The sequence below is a fragment of the Pelophylax lessonae genome, assembly GCF_965119305.1.
Source record: "Pelophylax lessonae genome assembly, chromosome: 3".
Taxonomy (NCBI): domain Eukaryota; kingdom Metazoa; phylum Chordata; class Amphibia; order Anura; family Ranidae; genus Pelophylax; species Pelophylax lessonae.
In genome coordinates this window covers 31,329,003-31,353,334 of record NC_138770.1, presented here as the reverse complement: position 1 = coordinate 31,353,334, position 24,332 = coordinate 31,329,003, and the positions used below count along the sequence as shown (strand labels likewise).

Below are 24,332 nucleotides of genomic sequence, written 5' to 3'. Positions count from 1 at the left end.
TCTATTGGGGTGCTCCAGCCCAGGATCAGCCTCCTTGACTTGTCCCCTTCTACCCCTCCTAACTGTCACCCCTCTGCTCTGCTCTGATGCCTGCACCTCCGATACTCCGCCCACCTCTGTGCAGGCCCCTGCCTGCACCTGATTGGTACAATCTTGGCTCTCCTCCGGTATGGACATTCGTCTCAGTGTTGCCAGCTGCTTCCCTAGATTCAGGACCTGAGCTTCCAGGGAAGCAACGTGCTCACATTTTGCGCATTTGTATTCGCCCTCGATCGCATGACCGAGGAACGCATACATATCACAAGATGTACACCGAGTCGCATCCCTTGTCTGTTACTGGATAATGTCCCAGAATTCCCAGCACCGCTCACCTCTCCTGTCAGCAGCTCCATCATCTTCTTGGTGACTTCTAGAATCTTCTGCATGTTGTGTCTCTCAGGTTTTAGGGAGTCACATGGAGGCACTGTGATGGTCATATGATCACCTGACTTCAGAGGAGGAAATCTCTGTATTGAGGAACCAATAGGAAAACAATGTTAGAATCCCAGAATCCGCCTCACCTCTCTGATCAGGTCTGTATTTTATTAATAGAGATAAGAGTGATGTCATGCAACCTCCCAGATTCCTCCTCACCTCTCCAGTCAGCAGGTAGATGATCTCCAGGGTGAGGTTTATTACATTCTCAGTCATGTGACTCCGGCCCTCCTCCATCCTCATTGGTGTCATCATTTGATCTATACAGGTCTCCTTGTAGACGGATAACTTTGGAAAATGAAAGTAAGAATTATATGGATGGTATTGGTCACACAATAATAGGATGGGGATGTGAGGGGGAATAGAAGGGTTTCTGTACATTTAAGGACTACTGCCCCCCTGGGGAACACATTTAGTTTGGACTGTTTAGTGTGTTCTACATTTTCAAGGCCTGGGACCCTCTTGACCTGCCGGATCAAAAATTCCCTTTTCTCTGTTGGGTTTGTTTGGTTTTCTGAACTGAATTTGATTAGTTTTTGATCTGCAGATCTGCAGACAAGGAATGAAATATGATTCTTCCTTTGACTTGTTTTTCTCTGAGGCAGTGCTGTGAGGACAATGTAGGGTTATCACGATGTCCAGAAAGGGGAGGTTGCTGACTCTTGGTGGGAGTTGGCGGCTAATCAGGATAATTGCCAGAACTTAGGTATACAAAGCAGACCAAGTGAAATCACTTAGTTTATTAGGGGATAAGCCCCACCGTCTCACCTGTAGGGTGTGGGATTACCTATGTGTTTAACCAGACACAAAACAGAGAGGAAGAACAGCTAACAAGAGAGCTGTTCAAGGATTGTATAATTCCCAAGACGAAAAATCAAGTACATTATTGAATATATATTAGATTATAGAGATTATAGAGAAATCACATTTATCAATAACGAGTCAATAACATGACAAACACACAAGTAAAAAACAGCCCAGGTGACAACTAAAAATAGATCAGCTCTGTTCACAAAAAACTAGGATAGCAGATGAAAAAATAGTTAAAAATTCGGACAGACAAAGTCCCGTTATGCTGCAGCAATGGGAAGACGTATATACTCTCACACAGTTCCTTACTGCTACTTAGAAGATTTCTTCTACAGTATTATTGATCCCTTGGGAATGGATGAAATACAGGAAAACAGGCTATAGAGTGCCGTGGAGGTGGCTATAAGAGTTCATGCAAATCATCAGCTAGTAACGAGTGTAAAAAGTAACAACTATATCATGAATCAAAGTTGCTGTTGGCAGATCATATTTCCTCTATATACCCACAAACGTATATACTCTCACACAGTTCTTTAATGTTAGTTGGAAAATTCCTTCCACAATAGTATTAATCCCTTGGGGTGAATGAATTCAGGAACATAATCTATAGAGTGCCGTGGAGGTGTCTGTAAGGGTTAATGCAAGTATTTAACTGATAACGAGTGTAAAAAGTAGTTCACAGTGAAACCGACTAATTACAGCTATGTCATTAATCAAAATTACTGATGACAGGTCAAGTTTCCTCAGTATAAACAGACCTTCAAGTTGTAAGAAAGCCACTGTGCAGCCGAGATTCAGCTACTATGTTAGTATCTCTAGCTAACCACTCCACAGTTCCATAACTCCTCAGTAGTAGGATGTTCCTTCCACAGTAGTAATTACCTCTAGGGATGGAGGGAATCGAGGAACATAAGGTGCATAATACAGGGCAAGCAGCATTAATGTGGATTACAAATAGTCATTTATGAAGTAAAGAACACTGGGTTTAGTGAGAATCCTTCAGGAAATTCATAGTAAGGCCAATATGCAGACGTTTCAATATTCCAGACACAATAAGCATAATATCCAGGGACTAGTCCATTGTAATTAATCCATTCCATCACCTCCACTTAATGTTGGCTTAAGGGAGAAAGTGAATATCCTAGAGGCTAGAGCCAAGTAAGGAATGGAAATACACTTTAATAACCATCACTGATGAGGCACAAAGAAAATGTCATATGTATGGAAGGAAACTAAGCAGGATTTATGACTTTTGCCATCAGCTCCATTTTTGGAAACTTTACTCACTGCTTGCTGCTTGACCTTCCGACAGTAGTTCCGAGGTAAGTGCCTTTTCCTTGTCAGTAGGGAACATTAATTTCCTTCCTTTAGTAGTCCCCCTAGATCACAGGGCTCAGCGTGGAGTAAGATCCAAGTAGCTAACATGCAGGACAGTATGTAGAAAGCCAACTGGCTAAAGTCTAGAGATTCCCGCACAGCACATGCAGGCTTGGAGGTTAGCTCAGGTTGTCATCGGGAACAACGGATGTCACTGGATGATGCGTTTCGTCTGCCAATCAACAGACTTCTTCAGAATGAGGGAGGGAATATGCTAATGGTCCTTTTATAGTCCCTGAACACCAGGACTCATTAGTTCCCTCCTCTGCTGTGATTCCGTCATTACTTCTCAAAGACAATTAAAAAGACCACATGACCTGGGATGTTTTTTTACTTGTGTGTTTGTCATGGTATTGATATTGACTCGTTATTGATAAATGTGATTTCTTTTGAATTTTTAATGTATATTTAATAAAGTACTTGATTTTTGTCCTGAACACCGCTTGGGAATTATACCTATCTTTGAACAGCTCCCTTGTTAGCTGTTCTTCCTCCCTCTTTTGTGTCTAATTGCCAGAACTCCGGCTGCAAGGATCCAATCTTCGGCAGCCTGCTGACTAACAGGAGTGATGTCACCGTCACTCTTTGCAGTTAGAGAATGGATTGGATTGGATAGCAGGAGGATGCTGCTGATGGAGTAGAGAGCTGTGGGGGAGGAGTCTCTTCTTTTCCCTCCAATGGCAGCCCAATGTGGGTAGGAGGAGGACAGCTGGGGGAGGGGTTTGTTTTCTTGGTTGTCAGGTATTCTGTAATATCCAGGACATTGTACAGAGTGGCAGTGGGTTCCTCGGGCTCTGAATTCCAGCACCAGGCACTGCCAGACCATGTCATGGGAAGGTATTGGACTGGCCAGTGGCCAACCAGTAAGTGATGCTGCACAAACAGACCTCCTCAAAGAACAAGTGTCCTTCTTTGTTCTATTTTGTGGCCTGCAACCTATTTCTTGACCAGTGAGATGGTGAGGTGAAGGCTTCCTTCAGGTGCTGGCAGGAGTTCTTTTAGGAGGTCATAAAAGTAAGTCCAGATGGCATGAGAGGATAATCAAAGACCAAGAGTCTCTATGAGCCCTAAAGCCCCGTCTTACCTCAGAGCCTTGCAACACTAACCTCTTAGAGTTGTTCAGCCCGATTACTTCCTAAGAGGCCCCCAAAGTCCTTCAGCTACAGTTCCTCCTCAGGGGTCCCAGAGCCCTTCAGATAAAGAAAACCCTCAGAGGTCCCAGAGTCCTTTAGCCAGCTACCTCCTCAGAGACCACTTAGCTCCTCTCCTTTCCTCAGAGCCCTCAGTATTTTCCCTTCTCTGGCACCAATGATGGAACATATTCCTTATGGCAGGCTGGGAAATGTTTTCTTCCTCCTGACCAGCAATGTAAGGGGCTCTATGCTCCATACTCCTGACCCCTGCACTCCATCATTGTGTTGGCTGCATATTGTAATGATTGCCCATTGGCTGCCTGTGTAGTGTAATAATTGCCCTTTGTAGGCCATGTATGGTCAGGATGGTCATTGTCTTGTCTATTTATTGTCAGTGCTGTTTGTTTAGAGCAGTGTTCCCCAACCCCCAGGCAGCGGACCGGTACCAGTCCATGGATGAAATGGTACCGGGCCGCCCGATGAACTTTACATTATTTTACTGTGGAAGCCATGGAGCAGAGCAGTGTGCCCCGAGCCCGCCCATTGTGTGACAATAGCGAATGAAAATTCACTATTGCCACACGGATCCTCCCCCTGGCCAATCAGGGAACGGGTCCTCCCGCTTACTGATTGGCCGAAAGGCAAACCCCATGCCATTGGCCGAGGAGGAGGCGGGAGGACTGAGGAGACGCGGGGACGTGAGGACTGAAGAGAAGCTGCCGTGAGGTAAGTGCACGGGTCTTGCGGGGGGAACGCTGGCAGCTCTGCATTGATTGGGGGCAATGCTGTGGGCACTCTGCATTGATTGGGGGCAATGCTGTGGGCACTCTGCATTGATTGGGGGCAATGCTGTGGGCACTCTGCATTGATTGGGGGCAATGCTGTGGGCACTCTGCATTGATTGGGGGCAATGCTGAGGCCCTCTGCATTGATTGGGGGCATGCTGGTCACTCTGCAATGATGCCCCCCCCCCAGCGGGCCACAGAAAAATGACCAAACGTTGACCGGTCCGCGGCGATAAAAAGGTTGGGGAGCACTGGTTTAGAGGAACATATTACTAGAATTTATCTCCAAAATGAAGAGAATGTTTCGGCCCAGTAAGTGAGGAAATGTTCTGGCCCTGAAGGGGTTAATCTAGGTTTCCACACTATATACGTGTGTATCATCATCTGCTGGAGATAAAAGACGTCACAGTGACTATGGAGGAAGAGGACGGACATGACGGGGGGGGGGGGGGGGTTACTGGGTGTAAATAGAAAATAAGATCTTATTACCTCCTGCTGTCTCCTCACTACGTCGTCTATATAGAATTTCCTGTCTGTTCTTGACCTCACTTCCTGTCTGTATTCCATAGAGACTTCCTATCTGAGTATAAGTAAGATCACCATCTTGTGGAGTTCAGAGGAACTGCAGCCCCGAGAAACATCTCATAATAACTATTCCTGTTTAATATCTATTTTACATGGCCAAGTTCAAAACAAAGGTATACCTAAGAAAACAAACCGAAAATGTATCTTTTTGGATAAGGAAATGCAAAAATATATCATAAAGCATTAAAATATATTTTAATCCACTCAAAATGAACATGCTAAACATAAATTGCAAGGATGTAATGGTCACATAGGAATGGTGGTGGAGATCTCTAAAAGTAATAGCAATTCCTTAAATGCTTATATAAATAAAATGTATAAATATGGAAATGTGCAGCGCTCATAGATAATTAACATATGATAATCTGTGAAAATCCATAACATTGTGAAGAATACATATACAAACAAATATATAATAACTAGAGTTGAGCGGACACCTGGATGTCCGTGTTCGGCGGGTTCTGGACTTTTGACGAACTTTTCCCGGACACCGAACCCATTGAAGTCAATGGGGACCCGAACTTTCAGGCACTAAAATGGCTCTAAAACACCAATGGAAAGGGCTAGAGTGCTGCAAATGGCAGCAAAACGTAGTTAAGAGCATGGCAAGTGCTCTGCAAACAAATGTGGATTGGGAAATAACTTAAAACAACAAAAAAAACAGAAAAATAAAACAATGTTCTTCATCTCTGAAGGACGAGGCCCATATGGAGTAGGAGGGAGGTTGAGGTGGTGGTGGATGTGGCGGTCTCATAGGCGTGCGCACAGGGTGTGCCTGGGCACACCCTAATCACCTAGGGCACATAGCATTATCGCTCTGTTTGCCAGTGAGGAGATGGGAAAGATCTCCCTCGGACCTGCTCTGCTCTATTTCACTTTGCCAGCAGGGAGAGTAATGTATCGGGGCCATGTACATGTAGGCAAACACATGCATATGTATTTAAACTTTGGGGTGCACACCCTAATGCAATAGGCTGTGCACACCTATGGGCGGTGTAGGTGGAAGCGGCGGTGGAGGAGGACCAGGGCCGGATTAAGAGCATCATGGGCTTGGTGCTGAGGATTTAGAAGGGCCTTAAGGGCCGTGCCTTGGCATGCACCCAGAGGAGGAAGGGTGCAGCCATGCATGCCTAATTCAACATGGGATGCTGTCTCTGAAGCCCATAAACACATCCATGCATCGGCAACTGTCCCTCCTTGTCCGGCCTTCGTGCTGTGTGGGGAGGTTCTGAGGGAGCTGCCTGGGGAAGCGAGCATAGAAGCCAGACTTCTGTGTTTACAAGTGACAGAAGAGCGGTAACAGTGAATATGGCCAACCCGGGGCCTATATAAAGGTAGGGGTCTGGAGCTGCAGCTCCAATAGCACCTACGTTAATCTGGCCCTGAGGAGGACGAGGTAGCCAACACTGCTTCTTTTCAGAAATTTTAAATGAGGGTACACCCCAAAAGAGTGAGAAAGAGCAAAAATAGAACAATGGCTGGATAAGGTCGGTATCCATCGCTATTCTGCACAAGGTACGGAAAAGTCCCGTGGGATCCATGCCTGGTTCATTTTAATGAACGTGAGCTTGTCCACATTGTCTCTGGACAGGCGGCTGCGCTTGTCTGTGATAACGCCCCCAGCCGTACTAAATACCCGTTCAGATAATACACTGGCTGCAGGGCATGCCAGCACCTCCAAGGCGTAAAGGGCAAGCTCAGGCCATGTGCCCAACTTGGAGACCCAGAAGTTGAAGGGGGCAGACCCCTCATTCAGTACGTCTAGGCGTGTGCACACATACTGCTCCACCATGTTCGTGAAATGCTGCCTCCTGCTAAGACGTTCCATATGAGCTGCTGGTGCTGCTGTTTGTTGTGGCGTGCTGACAAAGCTTTTCCACATTTCGGCCATGCTAACCCTGCCTTCTGAGGTGCTGGCGGTGCCCTGGTTGCGTTGGCGACCTCTTCCTCCTCCTCCTCCTCTGCCTTGTGCTTCCACTGTGGCCCCGCTGTCAGGTGGGAATGCCAGCAGCATCGCGTCTACCAGCGTGCGCTTGTACTCGCGCATCTTGCGATCGCGCTCCAGTGAGTGAATTAAGGACGGTACGTTGTCCTTGTAACGGGGATCCAGCAGCGTGGCCACCCAGTAATCAGCACAAGTTAGAATGTGGGCAACTCGGCGGTCGTTGTGGAGACACTGCAGCATGTAATCGCTCATGTGTGCTAGGCTGCCCAGAGGCAACGAAAGGCTGTCCTCTGTGGGAGGTGTATCGTCTGTGTCCTCTGTATCCCCCCAGCCACGCACCAGTGATGGTCATGAGCTGACCTGGGTGCCACCCTGCTGTGAACATGGTTCCATCTCCTCCTCCTCATCCTCCAGAACTGTGCCCCTGCTGGACAATTGTGTCCCTGGCGTTTGTGGGTGCAGGAACCCACCCTCGGAGCCACTTGCGAATGACTGCCCTGAAAGCCTTGGAAATGTTACCTCTTCATCCTCCTCCTCCTCCTCCTGTGCCACATCCTCTTCCATCATCGCCTGAATTGTTTTTTGAAGGAGGCATAGAAGTGGAATAGTTAAGCTGAGAACGGCGTCATCGGCACTGGCCATGTTGGTGGAGTACTCAAAACAGCGCAACAAGGCACACAGGTCTTGCATGGAGGCCCAGTTATTGGTGGTGAAGTGGTGCTGTTCCGCAGAGCGACTCACGCGTGCGTGCTGCAGCTGAAACTTCACTATGGCCTGCTGCTGCTCGCACAGTCTTTGCAGCATGTGCAAGGTGGAGTTCCACCTTGTGGGCACGTCACATATGAGGCGGTGAGCGGGAAGGCCGAAGTTACGCTGCAGCGCTGACAGGCGAGCAGCAGCAGGGTGAGAACGCCGAAAGTGCGCACAGGCGGCCCGCACTTTCTGCAGCACCTCTGACATATCGGGGTAGTTTTTAAGGAACCTCTGCACCACCAAATTCAGCACATGCGCCAGGCAAGGGATGTGCGTCAAACCGGCTAGGCCCAGAGCTGCTATGAGATTTCGCCCGTTATCGCACACCACCAGGCTGGGCTTGAGGCTCGCTGGCAGCAACCACTCATTTGTCTGCTGTTCCATGCTCCTCCACAACTCCTGCGCGGTGTGTGGTTTTTCCCCCAAACAGGCAAGTTTTAAAACTGCCTGCTGTCGTTTACCCCTGGCCGTGCTGAAGTTGGTGGTGAAGGTGTTACGCTGTCCGGATGAGGAGGCGGTAAGGGATGAGGAAGCGGAGTAGGAGGAGTTAGGAACAGGAGGCAAACTGAAGCGCCCTGCAATCCTCGGTGGTGGAAGGACATGCGCCAAATTGCTATCCGCCTCAGGCCCATCCGCCACTGCATTTACCCAGTGTGCCGTTAGGGAGATATAACGCCCCTGACCGTGCTTACTGGTCCACGTATCGGTAGTTAGGTGGACCTTGCCACAGATGGCGTTGCGCAGTGCACACCTAATTTTTTCCCCCACTTGGTTGTGCAGGGAAGGAATGGCTTGCCTGGAAAAGTAGTGGCGGCTGGGCACGACGTACTGTGGGACAGCCACCGACATAAGGTTTTTAAAACTGTGCGTCTCCACCAGACGGAATGACAGCATTTCAAAGGCCAAGAATTTTGAAATGCTGGCATTCAGGGCCAGGGATCGCGGGTGGGTAGGGGGGTACTTCCTCTTCCTCTGAAGTGTTTGGGAGATGGAAAGCTGAACGCTTCCACGGGACATTGTGGAGATGGTTGGTGACCCAGGTGGTGGTGTTGCAGACAGATCCTCTGTTTGCGGGGTGGCAGGTGCCGGTATCACTACAGAGGTGAATGAAGAGGCCGAGACTGCAGCAGAAGAGGAAGCAGGATGAGCCAGAGACGTTTCTTGGTTTTGAAGGTGTCTACTCCACTGCAGCTCGTGCTTTGCACTTAGATGCCTGATCATGCAGGTTGTGCTCAGGTTGAGAAGGTTTATGCCTCGCTTCAGGCTCTGATTGCACAGGGTGCAAACCACTCGGGTCCTGTCATCAGCACATTTTTCTAAAGAACTTCCACGCTAGAGAACTCCTTTGAGCTGACTTTGGTGCGCTCGTTCCCTTGCTGCGTTGGGCAGTAGCAGGCGTAGTGTCTAGGGCACGGCCGCTCCGCTTCTGCACCCTGCTCCCTCTTCTGCTGTGCTGGTGGCTCTGTGCGACCACCGCCTCTTCCTCCAAACTACTCAGGTCACCTGCATGACATTCATTCCATGTGGGGTCGAGGACCTCATCGTCCTCCACATCATCTTCCACCCAGTCTTCACCCCTGCCCTCCTTGTCGGTCTCCACAATTCTTAGTTGGCACCTGCGTTTCGTCATCATCGGAGACGTGCTGGGATGGTCCTTGCATGTACTCATCTTGAGAAATAAGTGGTTGGGCATCGCTGCACTCAATCTCTTCCACTTCTGGGGCAGGGCTAGGTGGATGGCCCTGGGAAACCCTGCTGACAGAGTCCTCAAAAAGAACAAGAGACTGCTGTATGGCTTGGGGCTCAGACTGCTTGCCTGATTTGCAAGGGGGTGAGGTGAAAGACGGTTGGACATCGGCTGCAGGTGCCAACTCTGACCTTTCTGCAGTAGCCTGGGTGGGAGACAATGTGAAGGAACTGGAGGCACTGTCAGCAGCAAACCAATCTACTATCGCCTCTCTGTGTTCTGGCCTCATCACTTCTAGAGGCGTATGATGCCCTACCAAATACTGATGCAGGTTCTGTCGCCTACTAACACTTGAGGAAGGTGTTTCACTTGTGCGTGTAGCCGGCACAGATCAACCACGTCCTCTCCTTGCAACAGGAGCTCTACCAGCAGCACCACGACCCAGGCCACGGCCCCTATTTGACGGTCTCCTCATATTTCTATAATTTAAGATCTTGCCCTAGAAAGGTGTTTATTGAATAGCGGAACAAAACAACAACAGTATCGCACGGGTGTATCTCACAGTCAAATATGCAAACTATGCCGCAATTTAATGTTTTTTACCCCAAAAGGGTGTATATTGAATAGCGGAATAGGATAAAAAACGGTGTATCTCACACGTACAAACACAGACTAGGCCCCGATTAAAATTTTTTGTACCCTAAAGGGAGGATGAGGAAGAGGAGTAGGAGGAGTTGGGAACAGGAGGCAAACTGAAGCGCCCTGCAATCCTTGGCGGGGGAAAGAGATGCGCCAAACAAATTTAAAAGGTGTATCTCACACGTACCGATACAGACTATGCCGTAATTTAATTTTTTTACACTCCAAAAGGGTGTATATTGAATAGCGGAATAGGAAAAATTTTATAATATGGTGTATCTCACACGTACAAACACAGACTAGGCCCCGATTACAATTTTTGGTACCCTAAAGGCAGGATGAGGAAGAGGAGTAGGAGGAGTTGGGAACAGGAGGCAAACTGAAGCGCCCTGCAATCCTCGGCGGTAGAAGGAGATGCGCCAAACAAATTTAAAAAGGTGTATCTCACATGTAGCGATACAGACTATCCCGCAATTTAATTTTTTACACTCAAACAGGGTGTATATTGAATAGCGGAATAGGACAAATTTTGCAAAATGGTGTATCTCACACGTACAAACACAATCTAGGCCCCGATTACAATTTTTTGTACCCTAAAGGCAGGATGAGGAGTAGGAGGAGTTCGGAACAGGCAGGAGGCAGACTGAAGCACCCTCAAATCCTCGGCAGTATGAGATGCGCCCCAAAAATTGGAAAGGTGTATCTCACACGTACCGACACAGACTATCCCGCAATTTAATTGTTTATACCCAAAGGTTTTGATTAAATAGCGGAATAGAAAATATGATCAAAAAAAGTGTATGTATCTCACACGTACAGAACCACACTAGGCCCCAATTACTATTGTTTGTACCCCTAAAGGCAGGATGAGGAGTAGGAGGAGTTTGGAACAGGCAGCACCCTCAAATCTTCAGAAGTATGATATGAACCCCAAAAACTTGGAAAGGTGGATCTCACACGTACCAACACAGACTATCCCGCAATTTAATTGATACCCAAAGTTTTTTTATTGAATAGCGGAATAGAAAATATGATCAAAAAAAGTGTATGTATCTCACACGTACAGAACCACACTAGGCCCCAATTACTATTGTTTGTACCCCTAAAGGCAGGATGAGGAGTAGGAGGAGTTTGGAACAGGCAGCACCCTCAAATCTTCAGAAGTATGAGATGAACTCCAAAAACTTGGAAAGGTGGATCTCACACGTACCAACACAGACTATCCCGCAATTTAATTAATACCCAAAGGTTTTCATTGAATAGCGGAATAGAAAATATGATCAAAAAAAGTGTATGTATCTCACACGTACAAAACCACACTAGGCCCCAATTACTATTGTTTGTACCCCTAAAGGCAGGATGAGGAGTAGGAGGAGTTTGGAACAGGCAGCACCCTCAAATCTTCAGAAGTATGATATGAACCCCAAAAACTTGGAAAGGTGGATCTCACACGTACCAACACAGACTATCCCGCAATTTAATTGATACCCAAAGTTTTTTTATTGAATAGCGGAATAGAAAATATGATCAAAAAAAGTGTATGTATCTCACACGTACAGAACCACACTAGGCCCCAATTACTATTGTTTGTACCCCTAAAGGCAGGATGAGGAGTAGGAGGAGTTTGGAACAGGCAGCACCCTCAAATCTTCAGAAGTATGAGATGAACTCCAAAAACTTGGAAAGGTGGATCTCACACGTACCAACACAGACTATCCCGCAATTTAATTAATACCCAAAGGTTTTCATTGAATAGCGGAATAGAAAATATGATCAAAAAAAGTGTATGTATCTCACACGTACAAAACCACACTAGGCCCCAATTACTATTGTTTGTACCCCTAAAAGGCTGGATGAGGAGTAGGAGGAGTTTGGAACAGGCAGCACCCTCAAATCTTCAGAAGTATGAGATGAACCCCAAAAACTTGGAAAGGTGGATCTCACACGTACCAACACAGACTATCCCGCAATTTAATTGTTACCCAAAGGTTTTTATTGAATAGCGGAATAGAAAATATGATCAAAAAAAGTGTATGTATCTCACACGTACAAAACCACACTAGACCCCAATTACTATTGTTTGTACCCCTAAAAGGCTGGATGAGGAGTAGGAGGAGTTTGGAACAGGCAGCACCCTCAAATCTTCAGAAGTATGAGATGAACCCCAAAAACCCCAAATATCATTCAGCTCTGCTGCAGGCCACAATTTAATTTTTCCAACCCAAGGCTGTATATTGAATAGTGGAATAGAAAAAAGTGTATGATTTTTGAAACCACTCAATAATAGCACATGTGAACTGAACACAGCTGTAACGGACCGTTTCAGCAGACAAGGGGGTAAAATCCATTTAGGCGATATGCCCCTTTCTGAGAGACAGGCACAGCTACTTGCAGGAGATCAAACTCCCGAACTGCATACAAAATAGCACTCCAACCTGGAACCTCACGAATAGCTGCTAGCAGCTGAACAGGAAAAGCATACATCAGCTTACATTCCTAGCAATCAGTCTACAGCAGCATACAGTGAATCCCCCCAAGAACGAGACAAGGCTCCGTGTGGAAGGTCAAGCAGTGGTATATTTATTGAGGGCTCCCTGCCCCTGTATTTATGCAGGTCTCCCACCTGGTGGACACTCCCCTAGAGGACCAGATGGAAGACTGTAACACAAACAGACATGTATCACATTACAGACTCCCAGAAGCAAAACATCCCCACAATGCATCCTGGCTCCCTCCCTTAGTAGACAGCCAGGTGAGCTCATTAACATGTTTATCAATAGTCTCAGTTAATCAGTAGACATTCCTCAGGAGGGGGCTGCTGGAAACAACCCCCCCCCCTCTCTCTGCAGCTAAAACTAGTTTCCACAGAGACCTCCATTAGCTGCATGGTTAGAGAAACACAAAAAGACACAAAAATGCATAACTCCCAATCTACTGAACAGAACCCCATATTCAACCCATCCCCAGATAGCCTGGATCTGAGCGCTCAACATATCCAAACAGCGCTCGGATGCCACAAACACAGTCACATCCCAAAGGGGTTTACGTTTAGCATGGGCTGATGAGAGGGTCCATAGTCATATTGCAGGAGGCGAGCAACCAGGCTTCTCCAACGCCCAGTGGCGAGATTGGTCTAGTCACAACAGCATTGTATGATCAGTCAGCACAGCACAGCTGAAGGAAAAACGCTGCACACAGTGACTGATAGAAAAATACTTTTCTCCCTCCTCCTCGGTGGGCAAAAGAAAATGTGTTCACTGCACCCCACACACAGCAAAATCGATGTGGACCACTGACACCTGCCTATCTCCAGCCTCTCCCTAAATGGATTGATAAGATCGTAGATCGGTCACTGAAAACCCCTCCCACACAGCAAAATCGATCGTAGAAAACTGACCCTAAAAATCAGCAGCAGCCTCTCCCTAAAAGGATTGATAAGATCGTAGATCGGTCACTGAAAACCCCTCCCACACAGCAAAATCGATCGTAGAAAACTGACCCTAAAAATCAGCAGCCTCGCCCTAAAATGCCTACAACTCGCCCTGCCTAACACACTCCGACCTGTCCCTCAATTCTATCCGGACACAAATGTTTTTTTTAGCCTGTCTGTCCCTAATCAGCAGCCAGCACGTATGATGTGTGCTCTGTCCCTGAACTAACACAGCAGAATGACGCAGCGGCGCTGCCTCGGACTTATAAAGAATTGGTCACATGCTTCAGATGGCCAATCACAGCTACTAATACATTTGTAGGCATGGCTGGGATGGCTTAAGGCACACCAGTTAAACGCTTGTTGATTGGCTGTTGAAAGCCCGCCATGAAAAGCGCGCCAATGCATGCAAAACCCGGAAATAAAACGACCGAACACGGATTTTTACCCGAATATACAGTAAAGTTTTCGGGTCCGTGTTCGGGTAACAAAAAAACAATTATTCGGTACGAACACGAATAATACAGTCCGTGTTCGCTCAACCCTAAAAAAGAACATCAAAATTTATCATGGCTGTGTGAATCCTTATCACATTCTTTTAACAATTTTTCCAAAATAGACCTTTAAATCTCTACACCACAAAATGTACTCAGCCAATGAAAGGTAAGGACTCCATTTTTATTTTTCTACTGCCATCAATGGCCAACACGGTACAACACTTCATCCATGTCTCTGGTGATCTCTGATCTCCTTATGAAGTGTTTCTTACATGATGAAGATCAACCATGGAGTATATCTGAGGTGTATATCAGGGTGTGCTTCTTCCACACATGTCCACCAACATTCATACAGAAGACATTTCCCGCACTCAAGGCACTAATACACCTCCAGGGTTGTGTGGGATCCCTGATGTACAGGAAGACAGGACTTCAGTGAGGAACATTTCCCTCACTCAGGAATGGAAATTGGCTTCTTCCACCATGTGCAATCTCTGATGTCTGTAAAGACTGGACTTATCTGAAAAACATTTCCTGCACACAGAACAGGAAAGTGGCTTCTCTCCCGTGTGAGATCTCTGATGTGTGTAAAGATGAGACTTTCGTGAAAAACATTTTCCACACTCAAGACAGGAATACGGCTTCTCCCCTGTGTGAGATCTCTGATGTGTAACAAGGTTTGATTTTTGTACAAAACATTTCCCACACTCAGAACAGGAATACAACTTTTTATCCATGTGAGATCTCTGATGCCTGTAAAGGTTAGACTTATCTGAAAAACATTTCCCACACTCAGGGCAGGAATAAGGCTTTTCCCCAGTGTGAGATCTCTGATGTGTGACAAGTTGTGCTTTTACTACAAAACATTTCCCACACTCAGGACAGGAATACGGCTTCTCACCTTTGTGAAGTCTTTGATGTGTGTGATAAAAGGAATTGTCTGAAAATGATTTCCCACATTCAGAACAGGAATACAGTTTTTCCCCTGTGTGAAGCTTTTGATGTCTGACAAGTTGTGATTTTTGTACAAAACGTTTCCCACACTGAGGACAGCAATACGGCTTCTCCCCCGTGTGAGATCTTTTATGAACATTAAGATTAAATTTAGAACGGAAACACTTCCCGCACTCAGGGCAGGAAAACCTCTTATCTGTTGAAAGGATGGCCCCGTCACTCACAGTTTGAGGTTCCTCAGGATAAGAGGAATACGATGGTCCTGCAGCGTCCCTCACAGTCTGAGGTTCCTCAGGATAAGAGGAATACGATGGTCCGGCACCGTCCCTCACAGTCTGAGGTTCCTCAGGATAAGAGTAATACGATGGTGCGGCACTGTCCCTCACAGTCTGAGGTTCCTCAGGATAAGAGGAATACGATGGTCCGGCACTGTCCCTCACAGTCTGAGGTTCCTCAGGATAAGAGGAATACGATGGTCCATCTACACTGTGTGGTACCGGATGGACATTTGAGGTCCCCGGGTTTTCTCCTGGACTATACTGTGTGATGTCCTCATCTTCTACTTTACAGTCTGGAGACAAAGTGAGACAATCCTCTGAGGTTTTCCTCATCTCCCGTCCATGTACTAAAATAGAAATACAAAGATTATTACTAGACATCAGCAGATTGGTTCCCCTAAACCAGGACTCCGCCCACATCAGACAGCTTGGTCTCTGAGGATCTTACAATTCCCTCCTCAAGGTAACTAGTAAATGGGTCCTATGATCTCCTACCAGTTCATTTCTTTATTCATGGACCTTAGTCAGAGAGTGAGGAAACAACGAGAACTGTCTTTTATAGGAGTGACAGTGAGGAGGGACGAGTGTCCCCTCCCCCTCTATCACTCATTGCCATCTTCCCAACATAAGAAGTACTGCACTTCTTTATTTAGAGGTGGCTCTCTAATTAGGCAAATTAGGCGGTCGCCTAAGGCTTTGTGCTTACAGGGGCCCCGCAGTCACCTAATTTGCCTCCCATGTGTGTGTGGGAGGGAATGTCTCCTGGTTGGTGTCCCTGGGGAGGACTGGCTGTAGGGAATGCTGGAGCCATGCGGCCACATGTCTTAACAATATCTGCCTTCCCCCGGGCTCCCCTTTCACTCACTGTGTATGGCTGCTTAAACACACTGCCCCGCCCACCACACACTCTGCCAATTAGAGGTTACATCACAACAGCGTTCTGCAGCCCTGTATCCAATGAGGGTGCTCCTGACATCTCCCCCCTCACCACCACGTGTGCCTGGCTCCCCGTGCTGTGTGTGCAGTGAGTGCTCAGAGGAGCATGAAGATGGCGGGAGGAGAGCGGAGATGACACGGGTGGTGTGCTTAGGACCGCACACAGGTGAGCTGTGCCATTGCTGCTCATTATCATAGTGACTCTGTACAGCATTGTCTATGGGAGCTGTACAGTGTGTGCTTGGGGAAGACTCAGTCTGTATTAGAGCACACCTGAAGTGTGGATATGGGGGGGGGGCACTTCAACTTACTGCTCTCTCATCTATTATCTATGTGGGCATGAAGAGTTCTGTACAGCTTGGGCCATTCCCCCCCATCCCCCACACCATTTACTTGGGCCCCTCCCCCCCATCCCCCACACCATTTACTTGTCACAGTGATGAAAAATGTGCAAGCTCCAGCTTATGTTAGGAGTTTCTGCAGGGAAAAGTACTCTCCACTCACCCCCACATGAAGGAAAGGCGAGTATAAGCACAGTGGGAGAGTCATGTCCGCACAGTCTCTGACCATCTCCTGTATCATATCCGCACAGTCTCTGACCATCTCTTGTGTCATGTCTTCACAGTCTCTGACCATTTCTTGTATCATGTCCGCACAGTCTCTGGTCTCTGACCATCTCTTGTATCATGTCCGCACAGTCTCTGACCATCTCCTGTATCATATCCGCACAGTCTCTGACCATTTCTTGTATCATGTCCGCACAGTCTCTGACCATCTCTTGTGTCATGTCCGCACAGTCTCTGACCATCTCCTGTATCATATCCGCACAGTCTCTGACCATTTCTTGTATCATGTCCGCACAGTCTCTGACCATCTTTTAGATCATCTCCTCACAGTCCCTGACCATCTCTTGTGTCATGTCCGCAGAGTCTCTGACCATCTCTTGTGTCATGTCCTCACAGTCTCTGACCATCTCTTGTGTCATGTCCTCACAGTCTCTGACCATCTCTTGTACAACATTGAGTATATAGTGCAGGGGTGAGGAGTATGTAATGTACAACATAAAATATATAGTGCAGGGGTCAGGAGTGTGTAATGTACAACACAGAGTATATAGTGCAGGGGTCAGGAGTATGTAATGTACAACAGAGTATATAGTGCAGGGGTCAGGAGTATGTAATGTACAATATAAATTATACAGTGTAGGGGTCAGGAGTATGTAATGTACAATATAAATTATACAGTGTAAGGGTCAGGACTCATAATATTGGTATTCAGGAATCAGTGGAAGCTTAAATGTTTACATGAGAGAAGTTGCAGAGGTCCCACACCGCTGCCTCCCATCTCCTAAAACTGCACTCAGTGACTTGGGTCTGATACTATAAAGACATATCCCTCCACCCAGCACAGCCAGCAAGTAATCCTTAAAGAATTGTTCTGTCAAAGGTCTTCCTAGACCCAGGTATGGGGCAGAGTACTCAAAGTACATACCCCAGAAACCTAGGTTGAGTAACACCTATGGTGAAAAATCAACATTTTGCTTCCAGCTGAACCCCAGAATCTCCATAAATCCAGTCTAGAAGAATAAATTGTGTCTGCAGCACAGAGAAGGAAGATTATCTGAGAGAAATACAGGAATACAGAACGGGAACACAGCTCAGGAAAGTGACCAGGGGATTACAGGCTGATATTACCCAGTCCCCGCCCTACTCTGGACCAATCAGTGAGCAGTATGGGTGGAGGAATGTATTTAGTGTTAATGGCCCACCTGTGCTGATCTCTGTAGGAGTGTCCTCCTCTATAAATGTCCCCGTTATTCCATCCTCCTCCATAGACTGCTGATCATCACTCACATACCTCTCTTCTTCTTCTGCTTTAACCTCAAATTCTATATCGATTGGATCTCCACTCTAAATCAAGAAAATGAAAGAATATCATCTGTAAAATATAAGCTTTATTATTGTGACATCACATAAAAATCCACACATTGTCTCCATGAGTCTGTGTTTTATAATCTCTGTCTCACCAACCTTGTAACAGTGAGGGATGGTGTGACCTTCCTGTGTGGAATCCCGGGAATACAGAGGACGGGGACATCTCTCTGGTGGGTTCCTGGTATTAGGTGGCTCCATCATATCCTTGTGTTCTTCTGAAAACTCCTCCATCACTCCATACTCCTCATCCTCCTCTTTATACTCTTCTTTAACATCAATATTATCATCCCCAAGGTTTCCACTCTGAAAGATATAATACAACATTCATTGTAACAAACATGCTGTGTATAAATCATAACTGTCAGTGATTGTTCCTCATCTACCTGATGATGGTGAGGGATGGTGTGACCTTCCTGTGTGGAATCCCGGGAATACAGAGGACGGGGACATCTCTCTGGTGGGTTCCCATTACTGGATCCATCTGTAGGAAACACACACACTGACTGAATACATTGTTTCTATGTGTTTATCAGATGATGGGGGATCTAGGTGGATCCTCCGTACTGCTCTCTCCTTTACAATAAAGTCTCTTCTTACCCGGTGATGTGAGGGGCGGCTGATTCTCCATCATGACGTCCTTGCAGAGATCCTTGTGTCCTTCTAAATACTCCCACTCCTCCATGGAGAAATAGACAGTGACATCCTGACACCTTATAGGAACCTGACACACACAATGATACAGTCACCATCCAGAAACATCCCTTGTCTGTTACTGGATAATGTCCCAGAATTCCCAGCACCGCTCACCTCTCCTCCATGATCTCTCTGGTGACTTCTAGAATCTTCTTTGTATTTCTCTATTCTATCAGGGAGGGAGGTGGAGGCAATGTGATGGTCATATGATCCCCAGACTTCACAGGAGGAAAACTCTAGGTCTGAACACAAATAGTAAAATCAAATGAAATTCCCAGAATCCTCCTCACCTCACCATTCAGGTTTCCATTTGATTAAAGCCCCACCTCAGACTGAGGTATAATTTACCCACACAGGACCCCCACACTACGCAGGGTAAAAGCTTGTTGCAGACATTCTGACATCATTACATACAATGCAGAACCAACAGTCCCACTTTGCTAGTGAGGATGCCAAGGATCCGCCCACATCCTAAGAGCATGAGGAAAAAAGAGAGGAGATGGATGGACATTGGGGGGAGGAGCTGTGAGGTCAGTGTGATGTCATCAGACATATAGACTCTGAATGGAGGGACATTTAGATGGGGAGATTTTAGGGGTCCTCTATATGAGGCTCCCGTGCAAACCAAATCATTTTTCCCGGGTGCCTCCCACTTCTAAAATAAAGAGTGAACTTTGACCTTTACCATACAGAAATCTGTCAGGAATGTGTGAAAGTAATCTCTCATGTGAGCAGGTGACGTGTGGAGGAACGGAGTGTAAATAGCAGACAATTTTCTCAGAGCTCCTAATGGTGGGGATGGATTTTGCTGCATGCTGGTGCCAAGTTTCCACCCCCCCAGGGTCACTGCAAGTGTGGAGAAAATCTGTGTAAGAGGATATGGAGGAGAGATGAGGAGGAGATCCAGGAATCAGGATAAAGGTCAGGACAAGCAACAGACGAGCGCATCCAAGAGATGAAGCCCGAGTCACTACACAGAAAATCAATCCAAGGAAACAACAGGCAGGACGAGGAATAGCAAGAAGGAGCTCAGAGACAAATGAGAATATTGCTCAGCCAATGGGAGATTATCTCAGCGTGACTTACATAATGAAGGAGATGAGGGGGAGGGGAGGAAATCACTTAAGGTGACCATAGATACATGGAAATCCAGCTGGTCCAGCGGGGATCGGTCACATTTCCATCCATGTGTGGTCACTGCCAGATAAAAGTCAGTCGGTCGATCAGCAGCTGCAGCCAATAGCTTCATCACTGATCTGTGTATTCTGAGAGCGGAGGAGCGCCCCCCATTGTCAGAATACAATAGTGCAGCGGGGAGGATTACCCCATCCCCCTCCAATGTGTGGATGGTGGAATCGCTTCGGGTTTTTTTCACTCATTCCGCTGGCTGAACAATAAAACTGAACCATGTATGGCCAGCTTTATATAGCAAGATATATTATTCATCATTTGATCCCCCTGTAGGGGTTAATCTACGTTTATTACCTCCTCTGCCGCCAATTCCTGCATTGTCTTCTTTTTCCGTCCTACCAAATGGAATGTCCGGTCAGAATCTGACATCACTTCCTGTCTGTATTCCATAGAGACTTCCTGTCTGTATTCCATAGAGACTTCCTGTCCTTATTCCATACAGACTTCCTGTCTGGGTAGAGGTGAGATCACCACCTTGTGGAGCTCAGAGGAACTGCAGCCCTGAGAACCGTCTGGTAGTGTAAACACAGGTTTGTGCTGTGTGTGTATATACTGTATATCCTTCCCCTTTCTCTCCTCCCTGAGTGTGTATGAAGAGGCGGAGCTCCTGCTGGAACAGCGGTCGGAGGAGGAAGTCGAGTCTAGGAGGGAGACTGACAGAAAGCGCAGCAGACTTGCAGGAGTGATCGAGGAGGATCCAGTTCCTTTGCCATCAGAGGTGAGGAGAGTGTGAAGGATGTTTGTGACTCTGGTAGCTGAAAAGCTGGGAGTCATATTGCTCTGGTGAGTGGGGAAGCACTACTAAGGGGGCGCCCTCACCATCACGTGTGTAAATCGGTGGAAGAAGGCGTGGCTACACTACAGCTAGCACAGTTTGGAGCACGGAGCACTTTCACACCTTATCAACTTTTCATTCATTTGTGAATTTATATTAACAAAATAAGTTCACTGAAGTAGATGCAAAGTGGAAGCAGTGGACTTGCAGAGAACACTATATTGAGCACAAAATATTGTATGATTGCATGAAATTTCACAGGTTTTAAGTTTATTTAATATAGCAGCAAATATTATAAGAATAAAGAAAATGTGCAAAGTGGAAGCAGTAGATCTGCAGAGAATATTATGTTGAGCCCCTAGCACTTTATATATGAATGTATCCACATATTTTAGAGTATTTGTGATAATTTATGTGCACACACAATAGGACAGCGCTGTGACACATAATGCTCTTCTAGTTGATAAAGGGAATACTTACCTTTGTTACCGCAGCAGTCCAGTATAAGTTATTTTTGTAGGTATTTGAGTTGTTACACATAGCGCGGGGTTTTTTTTCCATTTATATTGGTGACATAATTGCCCACCCTTTACTCTCGGCTGGGGTTCTTTGTATCCATATAACAGATGTTCTACACATGACTAAATCTGTGATCAATTTTACTGCCAAATCAAAGGGGCCAAAATGTCTCCCCCCCCCCCCCCCCCGAGCAGTAATATATTTCTCTCCCCCTTGGTGGGAGTGGAGATGACCCATCTATAAGGATATACAGTACATACGCACAAAGCACAAGGCCGTGTTCACACTACCAGATGTTTCTCAGAGCTGCAGTTCCTCTGAACTCCACAAGGTGGTGATCTCACTTCTACCCAGACATGAAGTCTCTATGGAATACAGACAGGAAGTGATGTCAGGTACAGACAGGAAGTTCCAGGTGAGAGGTGAGTTGGGAGGACGGAGAGAGAAGACATCGCTGGAAGAAACAGCAGAGGAGGTAATAAGATCTTATTTCCTATTTACACCCAGTAACCCCCCCCCCCCCCCCCGTCATGTCCATCCTCTTCCTCCATAGTCACTGTGACGCCTTTTATCTCCAGCAGATGATGATACACACATATATAGTGTGAAAACCTAGATTAACTCCTTCAGGGAGATCAGTTGATGATTAATATATCTTCCTTCCAAAGCTGGCCATATATGGTTCAGTTTTATCGTTCAGTCAGCAGGATGAGTAAAAAAAGCTACACTCATTCCCCATCCACACATTGGAGGGGGTGGGAGAGTCCTCCCCGCTGCACTATTGTATTCTGACAATGGAGGGCGCTCCTCCGCTCTCAGAATACACAGATCAGTGATGAAGCTATTGGCTGCAGCCGCTGATGGAGTGACTTTTATCCGGCAGTGACCACACATGGATGGAAACGTGACCGATCCCTGTTAAACCAGCTGAATTTCCATGTATCTATGGTCACCTTAAGTGAGTTCCTCCCCTCCCCCTCATCTCCTTCATTATATAAGTCATGCTGAGATAATCTCCCATTGGCTGAGCAATATTCTCATTTGTCTCTGAGCTCCTTCTTGCTATTCCTCGTCCTGCCTGTTGTTTCCTTGGATTGATTTTCTGTGTAGTGACCCCGAGTTCATCTCTTGGATGCGCTCGTCTGTTGCTTGTCCTGACCTTTATCCTGATTCTCATCTCATACCCAACATAAAGAATGGAATTTGTAATTCAGGTGGCCAAATTTTACGAGAATCTCGGACCCCAAGAATCATAGAAAACACTAAACTGTCCAGATTAAATATTTTCTCACTGGGACCATAGTGCTTAAATAAATACCGACCTTCATATTCCCTCCTGATATCCTCATCCTATTATTGTACAACCAATACCAATCCAGATAATTCTCTGTTATCAATCTTATCTGTCTACAGGGAAACCTTCATAGATGACGGCACCAATGAGGATGGAGGAGGACCGGAGTCACATGACTGAGAAGATACTAAACCTCACCCTAGGGATCATCTACCTGCTGACCGGAGAGGTGAGGGGGATTCTGGGAGGTCACATGACATCACTCTTATCTCTATTAATAAAACACAGACCTGACCAGAGAGGTGAGGAGGATTCTGGGAGGTCACATGACATCACTCTTACCTCTATAAATAAAACACAGACATGACCGGAGAGGTGAGGAGGATTCTGGGAGGTCACATGACATCACTCTTATCTCTATTAATAAAACACAGACCTGACCGGAGAGGTGAGGAGGATTCTGGGAGGTCACATGACATCACTCTTATCTCTATTAATAAAACACAGACCTGACCGGAGAGGTGAGGAGGATTCTGGGATTCTAACATATATATTATATTCCTATTGGTTCCTCAATACAGAGATTTCCTCTTCTGAAGTCAGGTGATCATATGACCATCACAGTGCCTCCATGTGACTCCCTAAAACCTGAGAGACACAACATGCAGAAGATTCTAGAAGTCACCAAGAAGATGATGGAGCTGCTGACAGGAGAGGTGAGCGGTGCTGGGAAAGACGTCATGATGGAGAATCAGCCGCCCCTCACATCACCGGGTAAGAGGAGACTTTATTGTAAAGGAGAAAGCAGTACGGAGGCTCCACCTAGATCCCCCATCATCTGATAAACACATAGAAACAATGTATTCAGTCAGTGTGTGTGTTTCCTACAGATGGATCCAGTAATGGGAACCCACCAGAGAGATGTCCCCGTCCTCTGTATTCCCGGGATTCCACACAGGAAGGTCACACCATCCCTCACCATCATCAGGTAGGTGAAGATGGATATCGAGATCATAAAAGTGATCTGACTGTATGAAAATATATTCTACTTTTAGGTATAAGGTTATTTGTGCTCACATTTTAAAGAAATCATTCTCCCGCTATTTTGTTTGTTTAGAATGAAAATCTGATAGATATAAAAGATGAGGTTAAAGAGGAAGAAGAGACGTATGTGAGGGAGGATCAGCGGTTCAGGGAAGAGGTTGGGATGATGGACAAAGTTAAAGAAGAGGAATCTTCTCCAGACATCAGCACAGGTGAGTGATGGCCACTAAATACAAAAACTGTTTGGGTATATGGATTTATGTTTGAGGATTTGTAGACCCATTTCTATAAAGACGTCATGATGGAGAATCAGCCGCTCCTCACATCACCGGGTAAAAGGAGAGAGCAGTACGGAGGGTCCACCTAGATCCCCCATCATCTGATAAACACATAGAAACAATGTATTCAGTCAGTCTGTGTGTTTCCTACAGATGGATCCAGTAATGGGAACCCACCAGAGAGATGTCCCCGTCCTCTTTATTCCCGGGATTCCACACAAGTTAACATTAAAGAAGAAATAAAAAAGGAGGATGATGAGGATTTTGTAATGGAAGAGGCAGAGTTTCCAAAAGGTCACAGAAAGCAGTACCAGGACACCA

At 46.4% G+C, this 24,332-nt stretch overlaps 2 protein-coding genes across 2 annotated transcripts in view; both read right to left on the bottom strand.

Annotated features, from left to right (window-relative positions):
- Window positions 1-22,649, bottom strand: part of LOC309549899 (uncharacterized protein) — a gene marked incomplete at both ends in the record, with an annotated part of 47,355 nt that extends 24,706 nt beyond the window's left edge. Inside the window, 6 exons of the mRNA XM_082250390.1 lie at window positions 15,017-15,242; window positions 18,320-18,520; window positions 18,601-18,698; window positions 18,815-18,938; window positions 19,025-19,152; window positions 22,580-22,649. Of these exons, the coding sequence (XP_082106516.1) occupies window positions 15,017-15,242; window positions 18,320-18,520; window positions 18,601-18,698; window positions 18,815-18,938; window positions 19,025-19,152; window positions 22,580-22,649 (847 nt within the window). The remainder of the gene's footprint in view (window positions 1-15,016; window positions 15,243-18,319; window positions 18,521-18,600; window positions 18,699-18,814; window positions 18,939-19,024; window positions 19,153-22,579) is intronic.
- The window catches only part of LOC309550268 (uncharacterized protein), a gene marked incomplete at both ends in the record, with an annotated part of 461,917 nt that overhangs the window by 166,998 nt on the left and 270,587 nt on the right, over window positions 1-24,332 (bottom strand). The window lies entirely within an intron of this gene.